The sequence below is a fragment of the Somniosus microcephalus genome, chromosome 2 (assembly GCF_052327205.1).
Source record: "Somniosus microcephalus isolate GS21.2 chromosome 2, FLI_Smic_1.0, whole genome shotgun sequence".
In the NCBI taxonomy this organism is placed as follows: Eukaryota; Metazoa; Chordata; class Chondrichthyes; order Squaliformes; family Somniosidae; genus Somniosus; species Somniosus microcephalus.
Genome location: NC_140988.1, coordinates 80,032,894 through 80,054,638, shown reverse-complemented (window position 1 = coordinate 80,054,638; position 21,745 = coordinate 80,032,894). Strand labels below are relative to the sequence as shown.

Sequence of the window (21,745 nt, the reverse complement as noted above, 5' to 3'; positions counted from 1 at the left end):
TATTGCACGCTTCTTTAATTTCCCTTTTAATGCCATCCCCAACCTCCGCCTTGCTGTTTGGAGGTCTATATACCACTCCCACTAATGTTTTCTGCCCCTTAGTATTTCTCAATTCTACCCATACAGATTCCACATCATCAGAGCTAATATCCTTCGTTACATTTGTGTTAATCCCTTCTTTAACCAGTAATGCTACCCCACCTCCCTTTCCTTTTTGCCTATCTTTCCTGAATATCGAATACCCCTGGGTGTTGAGTTCCCAGCCTTGGCCATCCTTGAGCCACGTCTCCGTAATCCCAAACAAATCATATTCGTTTACCTCTATTTGCGCAGCCAATTCATCCACCTTAGTATGAATGCTCCTCGCATTAAGACACAAAGCCTTCAGGCTTGTTTTATTACCGCTCTTAGACCTATTAGAATTATTATTTACTGTGGCCACGTTTGATTTAAACCGTTGATTTCTCTGACTGCCACTTTTGTTTTTCTGCTTCCTATCTGGTGAAGAAGGCCCAGCAGCACCTATATTTCCTAAGGAGGCTGAAGGGATGTAACCTGTCACCCCTGATCCACTCTAACTTTTACCGCTGCACAATAGAGAGCATCCTGACGAACTGTATCACAGTATGGTATGGCAGCTGTAGCTACTATGACCGGAAAGCCCTGCAGCGGGTAGTCAAAACTGCCCAACGCATTACCGGCACCCGGCTACCGACCATAGAGCACATATACCAGAAACGCTGTTTACGGAGGTCACGGACCATCATCAAAGACCCTACCCACCCCAGCCACAGTCTGTTCGCCCTCCTGCCATCTGGGAGACGCTACAGATGCATTCGCACCCGAACGACCAGATTTAGGAACAGCTTCTTTCCCAGGGCTGTCATCCTACTGAACTCCACAAATAAACTCTAAAGCCTGCACATCTGCCAATGCACTTTATTATGGTTATGTTTATGTTAATGTATTACAAGCCAAATGGATGTTGAATGTTTAAATGTCTTAATCTAAATGTACACTCTCGGGAGCCGCAAGCCTACATTTCGTTGTACTGCACTTGTGCACTAACAATGACAATAAAGTTGATTATGATTATGATTATTATGATTATGATCTTTTGCTTTTATCCTCGTTTCCCTTTCCTCTGTCTCCCTGCTCAGGTTCCCAAACCCCTGCCATTTTAATTTAAACCCTCCCCCAGAGCACTAGCAAACACTTCCCCTAGGACATCGGTTCCAGCCCTGCCCAGGTGCAAACCGTCCCGTTTGTACTGGTCCCACCTCCCCCAGAACCGGTTCCAATGTCCCAGGAATTTGAATCCCTCCCCCTTGCACCATTCCTCTAGCCACGTATTCATCCGAAATATCCTTCTATTTCTACTCTGACTAGCACGTGGCACTGGTAGCAATCCTGAGATTACTACCTTTGAGGTCCTATTTTTAAATTTTCCTCCTAACTCCCTATATTCCGCTTTTACGACCTCATCCCGCTTTTTACCTATATCGTTGGTGCCTATATGCACCACGACAACTGGCTGTTCACCCTACCCTTCCAAGATGTTCTGCAGCCGCTCTGAGACATCCTTGACCTTTGCACCAGGGAGGCAACACACCATCCTGGAGTCTCGTTTGCGGCCGCAGAAACGCCCATCTATTCCCCTTACAATAGAATCCCCTATTACTGTAGCTCTACCCCTCTTTTTCCTCCCGTGCTGTGCAATTAACGGATTAACGGATCAAAGCTCTGCTGTCCTGCCACATCCAGTCGTGAATATGGTGGACCATTAAACAACTAACGGGAGTTGGAGGCTCCATGAATATCCCCATCCTCAATGATGGTGGAGCCCAGCACGTGAGTGCAAAAGACAAGGCTGAAGCGTTTGCAACCATCTTCAGCCAGAAGTGCCGAGTGGACGATTCATATTGGCCTACTCCTGAGGTCCCCACCATCACAGAAGTCAGTCTTCAGCCAATTCGATTCACTCCACGTGATATCAAGAAACATAGAAATATAAAAGATAGGAGCAGGAGTAGGCCATTCGGCCCCTCGAGCCTGCTCCGCCATTCAATGCTATCATGGCTGATCATCCAAATTCAGTACCCTGTCCCTGCTTTCTCCCCATATTCCTTGATCTCCTTAGCCTTAAGAAATATATCTAACTCCTTCTTGAATATATTTGATGAATTGGCCTCAACTGTCTTCTGTGGTAGAGAATTCCACAGGTTCACCACTCTCTGGGTGAAGAAATTCCTCCTCATCTCAGTCCTAAATGGCTTACCCCTTATCCTTAGACTGTGACCCCTGGTTCTGGGCTCTCCCGCCATCGGGAACAGCCTTCCTGCATCTAGTCTGTCTACTCCCGTTAGAATTTTATAAGTTTCAATGAGATCCCCTCTCATTCGTCTAAACTCTAGCGAGTATAAGCCCAATCGACCCAATCTCTCTTCATACGTCATTCCTGCCATCCCAGGTATCAGTCTGGTGATACACCACATCCACTGGTTCTTCCTTATCTATTCTACCAGTTACATCCTCAAAAAATTCCAGTAGATTAGTCAAGCACGATTTACCTTTTGTAAGGGCACGGTGGCATAGTGGTTAGCACTGTTGCCTCACAGCGCCAGGGACCCGGGTTCAAATCTGGCCTCGGGCAACTGTCTGTGTGGAGTTTGCACATTCTCCCTGTGTCTGCGTGGGTTTCCTCTGGGTGCTCCGGTTTCCTCCCACAGTCCAAAGATGTGCAGGTTAGGTTGATTTGGCTATGATAAATTGACCCTTAGTGTTAGGGGATTAAATACGTGGGGTTACGGGGATAGGGTGGGATATGTGTCGGTGCAGGCTCGATGGGCCGAAATGGCCTCTATCTGCACTGTAGATTCTGTGATTCTGTGAAATCCATGTTGACTTTGTCCGATCCTGTCACTGTTTTCCAAGTGCTCTGCTATTCATCTTTTATAATGGACTCTAGCATTTTCCCCACTACCGATGTCAGGCTTACCGGTCCATAATTCCCTGTTTTTTCTCTACCACCTTTTTTAAATAGTGGGGTTACATTAGCTACCCTCCAATCCATGGGAACTGTTCCAGAGTCTATAGAATTTTGGAAGATGACCAGCAATGCATCTACTATTTCTAGGGCCACTTCCTTAAGTACCCTAGGATGTAGATTATCAGGTCCTGGGGATTTATCGGCCTTCAATCTCGTCAATTTCCCTAACACCATTTCCCTACAAATACTGATTTCATTCAGTTCCTCCCTCTCATTAGACCCTTATGTTCCCCGACATCTTTGGGAGTTTATTTGTGTCCTCCTTTGTGAAGACAGAACCAAAGTATGTATTTAATTGGTCTGCCATGTCTTTGTTCCCCACTATAAATTCCCCTGATTCTGACTGCAAGGGACCTACGCTTGACTTTACCAATCTTTTTCTCTACACATATCTATAAAAGCTTTTACAGTAAGTTTTTATGTTCCCTGCAAGCTTACTCTCATATTCTATTTTCCCCCTCTTAACTAATCCCTTTGTCCTCCTTTGCTGAATCCTAAACTGCTCCCAACCCTCAAGTTTGCTGCTTTTTCCGGCCAATTTATAAGTCCTCCCGTTGGATCTTATGCAATCCTTAATTTCCCTGGTTAGCCACGGTTGAGTCACCTTTTTTGTTTTATTTTTATGCCAAACAGGGATGAACAAATTCTGTAGTTCATCCATGCGATCTTTAAATGTTTGCCATTGCCTATTCACCGTCAACCCTTTAAGTAACATTCCCGAATCCATCCTAGCCAAATCGCGCCTCTTACCATCGTAGTTTTCTTTATTTAAATTCAGTACCCAAGTCTCTGAATCAACTACTTCACTCTCCATCTTAATGAAGAATTCTATCATATTATTATCGTTCCTCCCCAAGGGGCCTCGCACAACAAGATTGCTAATTAATCCTTTCTCATTACATAATTCCCAGTCTAAGATGGCCTGATCTCTAGTTGGTTCCTCGACATATTGGTCCAGGAAACCATCCCGTATACACTCTAGGAATTCCTCTTCCACAGTATTGTTACTAATTTGGTTAGACCAATCTCTATGTAGATTAAAGTCACCCATGATAACTGCTGTGTCCTTATTGCACGCATCTCTAATTTCGCATTTAATGCCATCCCCAACCTCAGCATTACTGTTTGGGGGTCTGTAAAGAACTCCCACTAACGTTTTCTGCCCCATGGTATTTCTCAGCTCTACCCATACAGATTTCACATCATCAGAGCTAATATCCTGCCTTACTATTGTGTTAATCTCCTCTTTAACCAGCAATGCTACCCCACCGCCTTTTCCTTTTTGCCTGTCCTTCCTGAATATTGAATACCCCTGGAAGTTGAATTCCCAGCCTTGGTCACCCTGGAGCCATGTCTCCGTAATCCCAATTATATCAGATCCGTTTACATCTATTTGCGCAGCTAATTCATCCACCTTATTACGAATGCTCCTCGCATTAAGACACAAAGCCTTCAGGCTTGTTTTTTTAACACTCTTAGACCTTTTAGAATTATTGTTTACTGCGGCCATGTTTGATTTACACCCTTGATTTCTCTGCCTTCCACTTTTGCTTTTCTCCTTCATGTCTTTTGCTTCTATCTTTGCTCCCTTTCCTCGGTCTCCCTGCACAGGTTCCCAAACCCCTGCCATTTTAGTTTAAACCCTCCCCAACAGCACCAGCAAACACTCCCCTTAGGACATCGGTCCCGGTCCTGCCCAGGTGCAAACCGTCCAGTTTGTACTGGTCCCACCTCCCCCAGAACCGGTTCCAATGTCCCAGGAATCTGAATCCCTCCCCCTTGCACCATTCTTCTAGCCACGTATTCAGCTGAAATATCCTTCTATTTCTACTCTGTCTAGCATGTGGCACTGGTGGCAATCCTGAGATTACTACCTTTGAGGTCCTATTTTTTAATTTACCTCCTAACTCCCTATATTCAGCTTTTAGGACCTCATCCCGTTTTTTACCTATATCGTTGGTACCTATATGCACCACGACAACTGGCTGTTCACCCTCCCCCTCCAGAATGCCCTGCAGCCGCTCTGCGACATCCATGACCCTTGCACCAGGGAGGCAACATACCATCCTGGAATCTCGTTTGCGGCCGCAGAAACGCCCATCTATTCCCCTTACAATAGAAACCCCCATCACTATAGCTCTCCCACTCTTTTTCCTCTCGTCCCGTGCAGCAGAACCACCCATGGTGCCAGGATGTTGGTTGCTGCTGCCTTCCCCCGATAAGCCATCCTCCCTCACCAATATCCAAAGTGGCATATCTGTTTGAGAGGGGGATGGCCACAGGGGACCCCTGCACTACTTGCCTGCACCTACTACTCTGCCTGGCGGTCACCCATCCCTTCCTGCCTGTGCAGCCTTTATCTGCGGTGTGACCAACTGATTAAATGTGATATCCACGACGTCCTCAGCATCGCGAATGCTCCAGTATATATCCATTCGCAGCTCCAGCGCCGCAATGCGGTCTGCCACTAGCTGCAGCTGGATACAGTTCCCGCACACATGGTCGTCAGGGACACAGGAAGTGTCCTTGATTTCCCACATAGTGCAGAAGGAGCATGCCACGGGGCCGAGCTTTGCTGCTATGACTTGCCCTTTAATTAATTTAAATTAAATCAATACCACCAATTATGCTACAATTAAATGATATACTCAAAGGCCCTTGTTTCCTAGCACTCCCCGCTACACAACAGAGACCTTAGAAACTATAACCACAAAATTAAGACCTTCTAAACTTTATAAACTATGAACCTTAACTGTCAAACTATAGAGTCGTATAAATACTCACCTGGCCGTACTCACCCAATCAGCTGCTTCCTCCTGCCCACGTCACGTTTTGAATCGTGACGTGGCTCTGGAACGCCGCCGCCAGTCTGCGAGATTGGTAAGCCTCTGTAAAAAAATGCCCGTGAAAGTGAGTTTAACTACTCACTGTATCGCCACTCTCTGCTACTCCCGACAATGGCCTCTGTAAAAAAGCCCGCGAAAGTGAGTTTAAATACTCACTGATCCTCCGCTCTCACCGCTCCCGAAAAACAGCTGAGCGCACTGGATACAGCAAAGACTATGGGCCCCGATAACATTCCGGCTATCGTGTTGAAGACATATGCTCCAGAACTAGCTGTGCCTCTGGCCAAGCTGTTCCAGTACAGCTACAACACTGGCATCTATCCGACAATGTGGAAAACTGCCCAGGTATGTCATGTCCACAAAAAGCAGGACAAATTCAACCCGGCCAATTACCGCCCCATCAGTCTACTCTCAATCATCAGCAAGGTGATGGAAGGTGTCGTCAACAGTGCTATCAAGCAGCACTTACTCACCAATAACCTGCTCACTGATGCCCAGTTTGGGTTCTGCCAAGACCACTCAGCTCCCGACCTCATTACAGCCTTGGTGCAAACATGGACAAAGGAGCTGAATTCCAGAGGTGAGGCGAGAGTGACTGCCCTTGACATCAAGGCAGCATTTGACCGAGTGTGGTATCAAGGCGCCCTAGTAAAACTGAAGTCAATAGGAATCAGGGGGAAAACTCTCCACTGGCTGGAGTCATACCTAGCACAAAGGAAGATGGTTGTGTTGGTTGATGGTCAATCACAACGTTCACCACACGGACTGCAGCGGTTCAAGAAGGTGGCTCACCACCAGTTTCTCGAGGACAAATAGGGAGGACAATAAATGCTGGCCTTGCCAGCGATGTCCATATCCCATAAACAAATACATTTTTTTTTTTTTTTAAAACAGCCCGAGAGCGGTTACAGTAGTACCTGTGGAGTAAGAATGAACAAAAGACATCACTGTTACCGGGTTGCCCGGTGATTTCAATGGGCTGGTGGTGTGACAGTATTAACTCAGGAATTTTAATAAATTATGGATGTATGTTTGAGTAGGAGTGAGCCTTTGGCTTAATGGTAGCATTCCTGCCTCTGAGTCAGAAGGTGAAGGATTCATGCCCCACTCCACAGAGCCATGGGGAGCGAAGACCAGAGCACTGATCTGAATACTGAATTGACACCCAGCTTCCAATGGGTGCAGGTGGCCCTCCAAACTCCCCCCAGCAACATTGTAAAGTGTATGTGGGGCTCTTTAGCCTTGGTTGCAGCCCACCTAGGAGAAAGAAAGACTTGCATTTATATAGAATCATAGAATAGGTACAGCACAGAAGGAGCCATTCAGCCTGTGCCCGCTCTCTGCAAGAGCACTTCAGCTAGTCCCACTCACCTGCAGCCCTGCGAATTTTTTTCCTTCAGGTACTTATCCAATTCCCTTTTGAAAGCCACAATTGAGTCTGTCTCCACCACCCTTTCAGGCAGCGCATTCCACATCCTAACCACTCGCTGCGTAAAAAGGATTTTCCTCATGTTGCTTTTGCCAATCACCTTAAATCTGTGCCCTCTAGTTCTCGATCCTTCCGCCAATGGGAACAGTTTCTCTCTATCTACTGTGTAGACCACTCATGATTTTGAACACCTCTATCAAATCTCCTCTCAACCTTCTCTGCTCTAAGGAGAACAACCCCAGCTTCTCTAATCTATCCATGTAACTGAAGTCCCTCATCCCTGGAATCATTCTCGTAAATCTTTTCTGCACTCTCTCTAAGGCCATATAGCGCCTTTCACGACCTCAGGAGTCACAAAGCCAATGAAGTATAGTCACTGATGTAATGTAGGAAACGCAGCAGCAGTTTGCACACAGCAAGCACTCACAAACAGCAATGTGATAATTACCAAATCATCTTTTTCTAATTGATGTTGATTGAGGGATAAATATTGGTCAGTACACCGGGGAGAATTCCCCAGCTCTTCTTCAAAATAGTGCCATGGGATCTTTTACGTCCACCTGAGGGGGCAGTTTAACGTCTTATCCGAAATATGGACCCTCTGACAGTGCAGCACTACCTCAGTACTGTACTGGAGTGTCAGCCTAGGTTTTGGTGCTCAAATCTCTGGGGTGGGGGTCTTGAACCCACAACCTTCTGACTCAAAGGTGAAAGTGCTACCAACTTAGCTACGGCTGACATGGAAAGCACTCTGAAGATAAAAGCTATGAAGACCACAACGAGAAACCACCTTAGCTACTCTTCTCCAGTAAGTGGCTCAAGAGTCTAATGTGTTAGGGCCTGCCCTAGGGAAGAACACAACAGATGGATGTTACAATATCCTACTATCACCAATGTTACAAACTTTATAATTCACAAGAACATAAGTAGGCCCTCAATATCAGTGTGGCAAAGCAGAAATAAGAAAATCTAGAGCAAGAAAAGGACTTTCAGCCAATCAAGCCCACTCCATCGAGAGTCTATTTACAATTATTCCATCATGGACTTCTCTCCCACATCACCTGTTGGTCCCCAGTTTAAGGAAGCACTAATTTTCTTTCCCGACTTCTCCTGACAGTTTTGTTAATTGTCACTACAACTGTCAATCCTGCTTCTTCACAAATATCGATTCAGCTCCTTTTTAAATCTGCAAATTGCACTGAAATAAGCTATCTAATCTGAGAGTGTCTTTGTTGTTGCTAATTTCTAGGGTTGTGAATTTTGTACTTGTGTCCTCCAGTCCAACACTAACTCCAAGATAAATAGCATTTTTTCTTCCACCTCACCTGTGCCTTTTGTTATTTTGAATACCTGTTTCATATCCCTCCTGTCTTTTTGCTAGTGACAATAAGTTAGTGCTTGAGTTTTACTTATGACTTAGTCCCTTGAGGCCTGCAATCATTCTGACCATTCTTCACTGAATCCTTTCTAAAGCATTTCATATCTTTCTTTGACATAGAGTGGTTCAAAACTGCACACCATACTCCAGAGTTGCCCTCATCATTGATCATAATATACTTCAGAAGTAACCCAGCATCTGATCAGCTTTATTAGCCAAATGTCTCACACTAACCAGATGCTTTCAAAATATGATCAATATAAATATAACCACCCACCAATCATTTTCTTTTTTTAGTCTCTGCCATTGGGGACTTTTTCATTTTTTTTGGTATTGCCCATTTTAAGGGAAGGAACTTGGACAGATCCCATAGGGGAAAAGCTAATCTAACCCTATGACTTCACTCACCTACTTAAAAAAGAACTCTTTACTGTGCATTTTTGAGCTATAGTTTGTGCTCGGATGACTCTTAAAAGCCAATTGTCTGCCTTACTGTTCTAATTTAATTTGTTATTTTTGTTTTAAAAATCAGCTTGGTGGGACCAGACCCTTCTTGGATTTTAGTGGTGTTCCCTTATCAGGGGAGACACTTGTGGGCTTTGGTTTGCCTGAACCCACAATTCCATTGGCCTAATGAAATCGAACCCTTTCAAGTTACAGGTGAGCCAGGCCCAGCCTGAATTTTAGTCATGTCGCGATGATTAAGGGGAGGCACTTACATAAATGGGAGTTGTTTTAGGCTTCTCTATCGTTACAATTTTATTAACTCCTATCCCTAAACCCCACTGCTGTCATTTATTTTTATTTACTTTATTCTTGATGCTCTTTGCATCATAAATATTAAAAAATTCTTAATTGACCTTTCTGATAGTGTTATTAATTTCCTTTTTTTTTGTTTGTCCTAGGCCGGCCTCACTAGTTTAAATCCTCCCCCAATGTTTGATTTACCCTTTCTGCAAAAATATTGGTACTCATCCAGTTTAGGTGACTCATCTTATCTCAAAAAGCCTCCTCCTGCCCCAAACTTGCCTCAATGTCCTAGGAATCTAAAACCGTCCCCTCTACACCATCTTTCTAATATCTAATTGCTCCTCCATTACTCATTCAGCATATGAGATGGCAAAAAAGCGAGAGATTATCACTCTCAACGACTTACACTTTAATCTAGAACCTAATTCTTCAAACTCCATCCTACATCTGTCCGTTATCTCCATCCTACTCTTCCCTAAATCATTTTGATGGGCAATTTCTGGTTGGTTTCCCTGCCTTTCTAGAAATGTTTCCATCTGTTGCGCTACATCTCTTACCCTGGCACCAGGGAGGACACATATCATTTGCGACCCCAGTCACAGTTGCTACCCTCTAATTATGGAATTTCCCACTACACAACTCATCCATTCTCATGGGTAGTGTTTCTCTTCTCATTGGTAATCGCAATGATGTTGTGACACATAAAAATAGAACATTTTTAAAAAGTGTACAAAGACCTGACAATTTCTAGGACTTTTCCCCCCAAAATTGAGAAACCAAAGTGAAGGGTACAGATCAATAGTGCGGGACACCAAGGCCAAAAAGAATTAAAAAGCTGAAGTAAACCAGGAAGTAGCAACTGGGTGATGCCAAGCTTGAGTTTTAAAAGCCTACAGAATGTAGGTGGAGTGAAAGACTAAAGGTGCTCCACAGTTTTGAACTCAAGAGGAAAATAATGAGTTAAAGTAGAAGATGGTGCAAGTAATCTGGATTGAAACACAGGAGAAGAGTGTGTTCGACAGCATCTTTCCATTTTAAAAGGAACAAGACATAAAGGAGCATAAATTATAATAGTGTTGATAAAATAAAGACAAAAGAGGCTCTGATGAAGAATGGGAGTTCAGAAGCTAGATGTAAGAGAGGGAATGCCCATCAGAGGACAGGCTTTTTTTTTTGTTCTGGTAATGAATGCGACATAGGCACAAGAAGAGCCTCCATACAGCAGTATTCAAGTCTTGAACAGACATGGGCTTTATAAAAAGTTAAGAAAGGTCAAGGAGAAAAGCAATGAATGAGGAAAGCCTCTACTCGGAGGCAGCTTTAAAAATGGAAGGGATGTGGAAGTTCCATTTGAGGTCAGGGAGACAGTGAGGCCAGGAATGTTAATATATGAAGAAAGACTAAGGCCACGATTTTGCAAATGGATGTGGCTTCGGAGCGGGTCAGCTGGTTTCCGGGTTTCAGTCCCACCCCCAACTGCATCCGGCCAACAGACGTGATTTTATGTTGATTGGTCTTGTTAAGCCCGCCCTGCGGGCTTGCCAGCCAATTAAGAGGAAGCCGGTGAGATGACGTCATTTGATGACGGATCATCTGCCAGTTTTCTTAAAGGGACCATGCACAATTTTTCTTTGACAGCTCATTTCTCAGTGTTTGACAGCATTAAGGTGCTGCAAACACTGACAATCACTGCACAAAGGTGAGCTCTTGCACCCAGGCTCACCAATGACTCCCGCCATAGGGTAGAACAGATGGCAGCTGCGGATGAGATTACAGAAGCAATCTGTCACTGGTGAGAGAGGTTCTCCCAATGAGGTGGGACTAGACAGCCGATTCAAAACTTGTTACCTGCAGAAAAGTGTAAATGCATTAAAAATGATTTTCCCAACATATTCTTAACTCTGAAACTCACCAGTGCACCATTGGATCCTTCACACCACTTCTGCAGCTGTCATCAATGCAGAAACATTACAGCAGACTCACAACATGCCACACTTACTTGGCGTGGTGTCCGGACATCGGGGAACCCGAGGCAGAAGTAGCAAAATTGAAAAAGAGCCTGTTAACAAGTATCAAGTACCTGTTAACAGGAAGGTAAGTGGCTATAATCCTCTTCCCTCCGCCAGGTGTCGGGTCCATGCGCAAATCGGGGACCCGACACTTGGGAAGATTGATTGGAGGTGGGTTGACAGCGGTTCCACCTCCAATCCCGCATTCTGAAGACCGGCAAAATTCCGGCCTTATAAGAGTGGAGCTATCAAAGGCAAGAGGTGGTAGCTGTTGGTTAAACTTGTGAAAGACATGAAAAAAATAATTGAATAATAAAAGTACATACAGTAAATGAAGACCCAGAATTAGCATTTAGGCTTAGATCATGTTCGGCTATGTTCACCAATTACTAAGGGCTGGATTTTGCAGGGGGTCAATGGGCGCGATCAGTGACGGGTCGGGTGGGAAAGTGTTTTTTCCCCCAGTGGGTCAGGACCTCGCTGTGAATCCGCCGCCACGCGCCTTTCCCCAATGTTGGGTCTGTTAGCCGGGGACCCAATTCAGGTAATTAGTGGCTTGTTTAGAGCCACTTAAGAATGAATATCTGCTCACCTTCTGCATTTGACAGCTCGTCCATGAGTCGTGGACCGCGTCTGTCAAGCTGAGGCGGGAGGTCAGTGGCCATTGAATCAGTTGTTGAGTTGAGAGATTCAAATGTACAGTAAAAGTTCCCACCTTACACAGATATCTTCCCTCAGCCACAAACTCTTCCTCACTGCATTTCCACAACAGATTCACTATGCTGCAAGTTTTTACACAAGTCTCCATCCAGTCTGACCTCATTACCTCTCTCACCATTGACAGATCACTTCTGTCATCTCTGCTTCACCTGCCATGTATTCCATCAGCATGGTTGCCCTTTATACCCTCTCACCTTGGTCCTCAGAATCCCACCACGATCAGCCCAACACCAGCAGCACCAGGCACACCAGCAGCACCAACACCACCACCAACATTCTCCGCAATCATCTGATGCTGCACAGGACAGAGGGCACCAGCACCCGACCACATTGCTGCCTGGGAGGCCAGGGATGGCCTCACCATGACCAGATTTACTTCACTTGACACTTGTACACCCTGGCTGCCACATGATGCGCCAGGTTGGCACCACCCCACACCAACACCATAAAGCATCCCTACAATGCCCAAGCCATTCCTTTCACACTCATCACCATTGCAGGGGGTACCGTTATGTCTCACCATTCACTGCAACTCACTAAGCCACTTCCAAAGGTGCACACAAATCTGTCTAAGAACACCAAGGGCTGGATTTTCATTGGGCCGTGGAGTCGGGATTGGAGGCATGTGGGGGTTTAAAATCCCGAAATCAGGGGTCCCGACCCCAACCGCCTCCATGCCAGCTTCAAAGGTAGTTAACAGGCAGTTTTTAGCCTAATCCCTATTTTCATTGTTGAAATGTGGGATTCCTGGCAGCTCCAAACCACGCCAAGTTAGCGAGGCGGGCCGTCGGGATGAAGGGCTTGGAGGGGTCGAGATGTCTGGTGTTCAGGTGAGTGATGGTGTGCATGAGTGCAGAGGTAAGTGTATTTGGTCTGTGTAAAGTGTTTAACGAAGTTCTACTAACCTTTACAGCCTTCCTTCCTTCAGGTCTCGGGAGTCCCTCATCTCACCGGCACAGAAAGCAGAATGGCCGCCAGCTGTCAAAATCTGTAGCCTCTGCTTTCTGTTCCGGGGAGATCTCTAAATCATCCTGAGAGGAAGGAATTAACCTGGAGTACAGATTGTCAGTGTTTGACAGCTTCAAGCAGCTGTGAAACGCTGATATTTCATCTGTCAAAAGGTCTTGACAGACGAAATTTCAATCTGTGATGTCACCTGTTGCCGGGTGGCCCTTAATTGGCCTGCTGAGCCCGCTGGGCGGGTTCAACAAGGTCAATCAAGTCTAAATCACGTGGGTTGGCTAGAACTCGATGGAGGTGGAACGACAGCCACAAAAGTTGTAGTCCCGCCTCCTACCTGCCTCCTCAATGAAAATCCAGCCCAAAGTGTTGAAAATAAAGGTTTCAATGTTTGACACCACATTAACAGAAACTTTACATGAACATTGCATAAAACACCCAAGTGCCTACCCTTGTGTGTTGTTAGTTGGTATCATTGCACTAGGATGAGGGCGAGTGTGAGAGGTGGTTAGTGAGTAGTGAGATGGGGATGTGATAACGTAGGTAGAGAGGGATGGGTGGAGGTGCAAGGTAAGTTGGTGTGAGTAAGGAGTGGCGGGAGGCACAGCAGGATGAGGTTGAGTGTGGCTATTTGTGATCTAATGAGATCATTGAAACGTTTGCGGCACTGCAACCAGGTCCTCCTGACCACATCCCTGCTTGTGCCCTCCTCTGCAATGTGCATCCAGGCTGTGTTGATCTCCTGGGGAGGTGTCTACCACCCATGGGAAGGGAAGAGGACCTCCCTGCGTGCTGTGACTCCCTCCATAAGCATATGGAGGGAGTCATGGGAGAGCCTTGGCGCAGCCCTGCACCTCTGTGCAGTGCTTGTAAGTGTTTGCAGCACCTCAATGCTGTAGAACACTGACAGCACAAACGGCAAAATAAAGTTGGCCATGGTCCCTTTAAGGAAACCGGCTGATGACGTGTCATCAAATGAAGTCACCAGACCCGCTTCCTCTAATTGGCCAGGAAGCGCGCTGGGCGGGCTTAACAGGCCCAATCAGGGGAAATTAATTTCAGAGACTGGGATGGAGCCAGCAGCAGGGTCGGGACCTGCCACCGACGTCGCCCGCCACGGTCTCGCTGAGGTTCGTAAAATCGCAGCCTAACTCTTTCTGGACATTAATGCACCACACAGACAGGAGAAAATAAAAATATACTAGAAAAATACTTGGCAGCAAACTAATTAAATTGATATATACACATTGCATCACATCACACCACACACAGTTTAATCACTTTGCTCCCAACCCAAACTTAAAACCAGATTGTGTGTATTCTGGTATAGACCTGCACTACAAACTGTGTTAAGGAAATTCATTTTACATTTGGTTTTTGTATATTTGCTCGTGTGAGGATACACATTTCACAAAGGGCGTATTGGAAGTACACACGTGGACATCAGGTGAAAACAGGATCAGGCTTGGCTGTGATATCCCCATGTTAAAATAGCCATTTTCCATTCACTGTCAAAGCTCACACACGAATAAATCATATATACTCCTTGAATGGTACTGAAATAGTTACGGGTGAAGTTGAAAGAGGCCTAGGAGTCTTCGTAGCCTCAATATTCAATGCAGAGCAGCAATCAACAAAGCCAATAGGATGCTGAACTACATAGCTGAAATAGAAGAATATGTCAGAGGAAGATGTGATCCAACTGTACAATGCTCTGGTCAGACCACAACTTGAGTAATGTGTCCATTTTGGTTGCCAAGAAACATAGAGACATACAAGTATTGGAGGCAATGCAGCCAACAGCCACAAGGCTGATTTCTGGTGTCAGAGACCTGAGCTATGAGGAAAGATTGGAGCAAAGTGGGCCTTTCAATCTGGAAAGGAAACATCTAAGAGATGATCTTATGGAAGTATGTAACATAGTTAACAGTATGGAAAAACTAATTCCAGAAAACCACTTTGAAGCAAATTGCGTGAGTAAGACAAGTAGACACTGGTTCAAACTAGAAAAAGTACAGTTTGGACTGATACCAGGAAGTTATTCTTCACTTCAAGAGTGATCAATACATGTAATGATCTTTCAAATAGAGTATTGGAGATGAAAACTGTTTAATAACCAAATGGATGTTGTAATGGGGGGAGGGCTTTAGGGTACCACTGGATGGAGCAAATGGCCTCCTTCAGCCGTAATTATCTTGTGAATCACCATTTGGGCTAGATACAGAAGCCAGCAGGCATCTTTGGAGTTGTATCTCAGTGAGGAATTAACGTCTTCAGGGGAGAAAAGAAAAACGGACAAAGAAATTTAAATTTACAAAATGTATTGAATCCACCTTCTATCACCACTGCTGAAAAAGCCTAATTATTTGAACAAGAAAAAACTTAAGAGGATGTAGGGGAAAGGGCAAGAGGGTGGAATAAGTGGATAGCTCCTTCAGAGATCCAGCACAGATGCTGGACAGAATAATCTTCGTCTGTGCTGTAAAAAGTTCTAATTCCATGTACAGATCATTACCTTCACAACATAACACTAGAGATAGTCTCAAAATACCTTCAAAAATGTATCCTTGTTTTCAAATTTAGATCTTGTTGCCTACTCCCAATTTCATACTGACTCACCAATGTCATCATCTGTTCTATCTATAGGATCTTTCTCCAGGCAGTCTCTGACAATATCCCTGCTCATCAGTGGATCTGATGCTCTCTCAATGTCCTCCTCATCATCATCATCTTCAGAGTCTACTGCAGTCTCTGGCAGGCCACTCAGGTCCATGTCCCCAGCTTCACTCTCTGTGGCCTTCAAATTAAAAAAAAAATGCATAAGATGATCATGATTAGCAATGATAGATACACAGGAACAAAAGTCTGCTTTATCATTTTGTTAGGTATGGCAGCATATCGTTTTAAATACAATTCATTGCCCTTTCTCCATATCCCTTAATTCCATTACTTCCCAAGTACCTATTCGCCTTTTAAAAACCTCAATTGATTTTGCATCTATGGTCTTCTGTGGCAGCGTTTTCCACATTCTCACAACCCATTGTTTGATGTTTGGCCTCAGTTCACTTAAATAATCTTTGCTCAAATTTAAGATTATTTTCCCTTGTTCTGGGTTCTCCTATTAAAGGTCAATCATTTCCTATCTATCTATTGATTCTCTTCATTATTTTAAACACTGAGATCAAATCACCTTTAGCTGTATTCACCTCCAGGTAATATAACCCAAATGTAACTAGTCTCTCATTATAATTATTCCCTTCATGTAGATATCGTCATACGCTAGGCAAAATCCCTAATTCATAAAAACTCAAAGTTTTAAAAGTTTCTGATTAGAAATAAATTAAAAAGACCCATTATCCAAAATTCGTGCCAATTCATCTCTTGTAGGAGGTGGCTATAACGAAGCTCTCTGAAATATGTCAGGTGAGATTTTACTGGAGCTCATTATTTAAGTTAAAGGGGTAAAACTACCAGCCTCCTCCATAAAACATGTGATCAGGCATACATACGGTTTGACATGTTCTTGCGGTAATTTTGCTATTTTACCTTGGGACATGAGTGAAGTAAGCAAGCCAAACACCCTACCAGATGGTGCCTAAATGGTGAAGTTAAGAAAGGGTACAGTCAACGAGGGCTCAAACAAGGATCAGAAGAGGTGAGGCACCTAATACTCCGCTCTGGTACTGTTAGTAAAAGGAAACAATTCTTTGTGCTTAGAGTCGCTCCACTGAAAACAGCTAGTGCCTTAACTTCAGACTGGCCTGCACACTCAGCTGATAGCATGCTCTTCCTGGATGTGATGGTTTAGGCTCAGTTCCTAAAGATGTGGACCTCATTACAATCAACAGAGCTACTCTAGGATAGCTCTGAATCAGCAATGTTATGAACCAGGGGAACAGCAAGGCAAATCTCCCAACAGGTAAAGCATTTGCTGCTTTTTAAAAATAGTAATATTTATCTTTTTTTTTTTAAGTACCAGGCATTGCTGTTGAAGAAAAGTGAAGAAATTGGTATGGCCCTATCACTGTGAAAGTACATAAAATTAAATACACCTACCATTAATTCAAAGTCACTTAATTCAAGCTATCTGTTTATTAGAATTTTTTTCAAGCACAAAATGTCATGTGCAGTTTCACTTACATTGCTTAATTCAAATTACTAGATGTTTTTTCAAGCAAAAAACAAATCTGAATTAAGTGGAGTAGACAGTATAAGTATGATAAAATGTAAACATATAAGTTTTCTTTATATTTTGTGGATCTTTGGACATCTTGGGACATTTTACTATTTTGAAGGTGCTATATAAATTCAAGTCGCTGTTGTTATTGTTGATCTGTCATAGCATTTCTCATGGGAAGTTGGAGGATATGTTTGATGAGGAGGATTATATGGTTTAATGCAGGATGTATTAATTGTGATGGTATAGTTAAAGTGTGGAACATTAATGTTTAAAAATAAAGAAATAAATGTGAGGGAGGGACAGGATTTAAGAAACACATAACTGGATTAAAAAAAACAAGCATTTGGAGTGGGAGCAAGAAAAAATTGTAAAATGTTGTTCCCTTCGAAGAAACTTGTGGATGAGTTTGACTGACAGACAAATAAAATGCTTAAAACACTGTACCCGGCTTATTGCTATCCACTCTGTCTGACCCTCTTGGCTCCAGGGACACACAAGAATTACCGCCCCCCTCCCAATTTTCAGGCACTGCTTGAGTGGGGCACTGAGATTCTGCTGGATTGAACTTGGGCCCTGTGCCACAAGCAGCATTCACACTCTGCATATGTTGTTTAGAGCTGTAAATTGGACTGGGCTTGTTTGCGGGTTACCTTCTTCCCTGTAAGTAGAAATACTTAACAGCATTGTAGATAATTCAAGTGAGAACCTGAAATACTCATGAGCTGCTGTTCTAACGTCAGGTACTTGTGTCTAAAACATCCAGGCATAATTTTGTTTTAAGCTTAACCAATTTGGCTATGACTAACCAGAGAAGCTTGAACTATAGCTACCCTCTTAGGCAGTCTGCTTATGTATAATTTGTACCAGAAGTTCTTGAATAAAGAGTATGCACCTTTGAATATATCGACCACATGAATCCAAAACATTTCAACACGGTCTCAGAAGGTAAAGTCATAGACATTTTGCATGGCAGATTTTTTAAACATTATAAAAACATGGAAAATCACTGGATATTCCACAATAGGTTGTATAAATGGGGCCTCCTTCTGATATCACAGTATTCCTATACAAACTGTCAGGAGTTGCTGCCGCTGAAGCAGCCTAGGCAGAAATAATATTTTTAACAACCCACATCGGAAGAGGGAGTTGAAAGCTTGAAAAGACTTGAAACAACAGAATCTCCATTAGTCATAGGTCAACTAAGTTCCTCATTAGCTCAGTTGGTAAAAATGCTGAGTCGCTAAGTCAGTCCAACAGGAACGTCCAGATTCAATTTCTGGTTTGTGGTGAGTTAGGGGATTTCAGCCAGGGCATCATAAGGGACAATACAATTGGCCTCAGTGCCTTTAGGCTGGTGAAATGAAAAATATTAGCCTCGATCCCCAGTCCTGGTCATTATCCAGAGTCTCTTGCTAAAAAGTGCATGGGTGTGAATGTGGAGTGAAGACAGGATAAAGTTTCATTATGATGCCCCTATAGTTAAATAATCTGTTGACATTTACTATCTAGGGTCAAATCAGGAATGGCCACTTGGACAAGATGCTAGAGCACAGTTGGTGTTCATGGAACTATACTCCAACATAAGTGAGTACCTTCAGAAGAGGACAGAAGGAAAAAATAAGGAAAGTATTTCTTAAAGAAGGGCTCTCACTATCTGGATCCACAACTGGGGAGAGATTTAAGCTTAATTTTCCTCAAAGGAAATGTTACTAGAGTCAAGAATATAAATGTACTGCAAAATAGTTGCCTGCGTTTGCCGTGACTACTCAGAGGGTACATTCCCCTTCTTCCTCACCTGCTTCTGCATCATGTTTCAAGATAGAATAAGCATCTGGTAGCTCAGGATAATAAACACTAAACCCCAGATGAATTGACTTGGTTCTTCAGCATCAGACGTCAGTGACCATCTAATGACTTTAAACATTGATGTCAGTGCTCGTCTGTATCATGCATGGTACAGAGGTTGAGATAATAGCTGCCAACAGAACCTGCCATTTGCTTGAAGAGCTTAGTAATAATAACTGAAGCCACTGGCTCCAGAAATTCCTTCTCAAGTTTCCCAGTAAAACGTATTGAAACTTGCAAAACAAAAACAGCAGAATTAAGAAAATCCTGAAAAATCTGTGACTAGTACATGATGGAAATCAAGCTTTCCATTGGTATCACTAGGATTTCAGTGAAACACTAGAGTTGGTATCATAGAATCATAGAAAGTTACAGCACGGAAGGAGGCCATTTCGGCCCATCGTGTCCGTGCCGGCCAACAAAGAGCTATCCAGCCTAATCCCACTTCCCAGCTCTTGGTCCATAGCCCTGCAGGTTACAGCATCCCAAGTGCACATCCAAGTACTTTTTAAATGTGGTTAGGGTTTCTGCCTCTACCACCCTTTCAGACAGTGAGTTCCAGACCCCCACAACCCTCTGGGTGAAGAAATTTCCCCTCAAATCCCCTCTGAACCTTCCACCAATTATTTTAAATCTGTGCCCCCTGGTTTTTGACCCCTCTGCTAAGGGGTATATGAAACGTGCATGTACTCTGGCCTCTTATTGCCAATAGTACAATTAAGATTTTGCCCTTCGGTTGCCCTTAGGTTGCATCTGGAGAAAATATTTTCAATTGCACAACACTAAGATAAAGTACTGGTGGTTATAGGTCTGTCACTAGCGGTAGTAGTGAACAGGAGCAATTTTAGGTGATCAAGTGCATTGCACAATGAGCATATCTCACAATGTTAAACTGTATTGCCTTAAGTGCCACTTTCCCTGTATTGGTAACCATGTGCTAAATAAGCCTAGTAACAACAACTCTTTCTGATACAACAGTTGAAGCAGCTGCTGGCAACAGAAGAAAGGATGTAGCCAGTTGAGGACCTATACGCAGCCAAGTGGAAAAGATCATCAGGTACACATAGCACATTCTATTTTAAGGGCAATATCCGGAGATGACCTTTGTTGTGAAAATAACGGTTCTCCTAGTTCAGTGTTGTCCAATATGTTATCCACTAGCCACATGTGGTTCATTGGGAATCCAGCTAACTGCATTTTTGATTAGTAAATCTATATATATATATATAAAAGGATATGTCTGTCTGTCTCTCTGTCCGGCTATACAATCAAAAGTTATAGAGCGTACCTACACATATATGTTATATCAAAAGAAAGCTCATCATTAGAGGACTCTTGTAGGTGTATTTCCTTTTTGCTCGGACAAAAATTGTGCCGACGGTCGGACAAAAATTGTGCCGACGGTATCCAAAAAACGTTCAAAATTCCTCTCATTATCCGCTCATTTGCATCGAGTGGGGGCAGGTTCATTGTGTGCGCGGGCGGGCCATCCTACAGTTGAGTGATGTGATGATTCACCAATCCTACAGTTCAGTGACCTGACAGTTGACCAATCGGTGCGTGTGTGGGCGGGCCTTATCATTCTGAACCGAGGTGAGTGGCCGCCATCTTGATTCCAAACTGCTCATTTCTTTTTCCCACTTTCTGCGTGTTTCTTTTCAAATCTACATTTCCAGCAAAAAAAAGTTGCTTTTAATTCAAATCGACAATTCCAGCAAAAAAAAAGTTGCTTTTAAAACACCAATTGTTTTTTAAAAAAGTTAATTAATTTGTAAATCTTTTCTCTAACATCTAGAATTTTCCTACCTTTCACCGTTTTTCCAGGCCTGTAAGCCTGGGCCTCTGTTGCCCAGCCACACCCGAGCTAGGCACCTCCCGTCGCGCTCAACAAGCGGCTCGCGATCGCCGCCATCTTTGTGAAGGCTGGAGGGGGCGGGCCTGAGCCGAGCGTCGCCACCGCTGCCATCTTAGTAAAGGCGGGTGGGGCAGGAGTCAGTGCGCGCGACTTGAGTCCGGCCGGGCCTCACGCGGTAGGTTGCGCGGTGGCGTCTCTCGCTCTGCTCTTGAAGCTGGCTCGGGCGGGGGGCGGGGCTCGGGAGATCGGGGTGCGGCAGATCGGGGGGGCGAGCCTCGGGAGATCGGGGGGGGGGAGCGGGCCTCGGGGGATCGGGGGGGGCAGGCCTCGGGGGATCGGGCCTCGGGATCGGGCCTCGGGAGGCGGGCCTCGGGAGATCGGCGCTCGGAAGATCGGGGGGCGGGGCTCGGGAGATCGAGCCTTGTGAGATCGGGCCTCGGGAGGGCGGGGGGCGGGGACTTGCCCCCCCTCCCCCCACCGTCCTCCCCTCCCCTTCTTCCCCCCTCCTCCGCTCCCCATTCTTCCCCCCTCTTCCCCCTCCCCATTCTTCCCCCTCCCCCTCCTTCCCCCTCCCCTTCTTCCCCTCCCCAGCCCCTCCCCCATTCTTCCCCCTCCCTTCTTCCCCCTCTCCCCCCCTCCCCCTCTCCCCCATCCCTTCTTCCCCCCTCCCTTCTTCCCCTTTCCTTCCCCCCTCCCCCTTTCCTCTCCCCCTCCCCCCTTTCCT

At 44.7% G+C, this 21,745-nt stretch overlaps 1 protein-coding gene across 12 annotated transcripts in view; it reads right to left on the bottom strand.

The window, feature by feature from the left end:
* Positions 1-21,745, bottom strand: part of rapgef2b (Rap guanine nucleotide exchange factor 2b) — a 1,083,630-nt gene that overhangs the window by 585,312 nt on the left and 476,573 nt on the right. For all 12 annotated transcript variants that reach the window (XR_015081639.1, XM_086010726.1, XM_086010745.1 and 9 more), the window contains one exon: positions 15,761-15,938. Coding sequence is in view for 11 of the 12 variants with exons in the window: in XM_086010726.1 (XP_085866852.1) it covers positions 15,761-15,938 (178 nt within the window). In the remaining variant the exon portion in view is untranslated. The remainder of the gene's footprint in view (positions 1-15,760; positions 15,939-21,745) is intronic.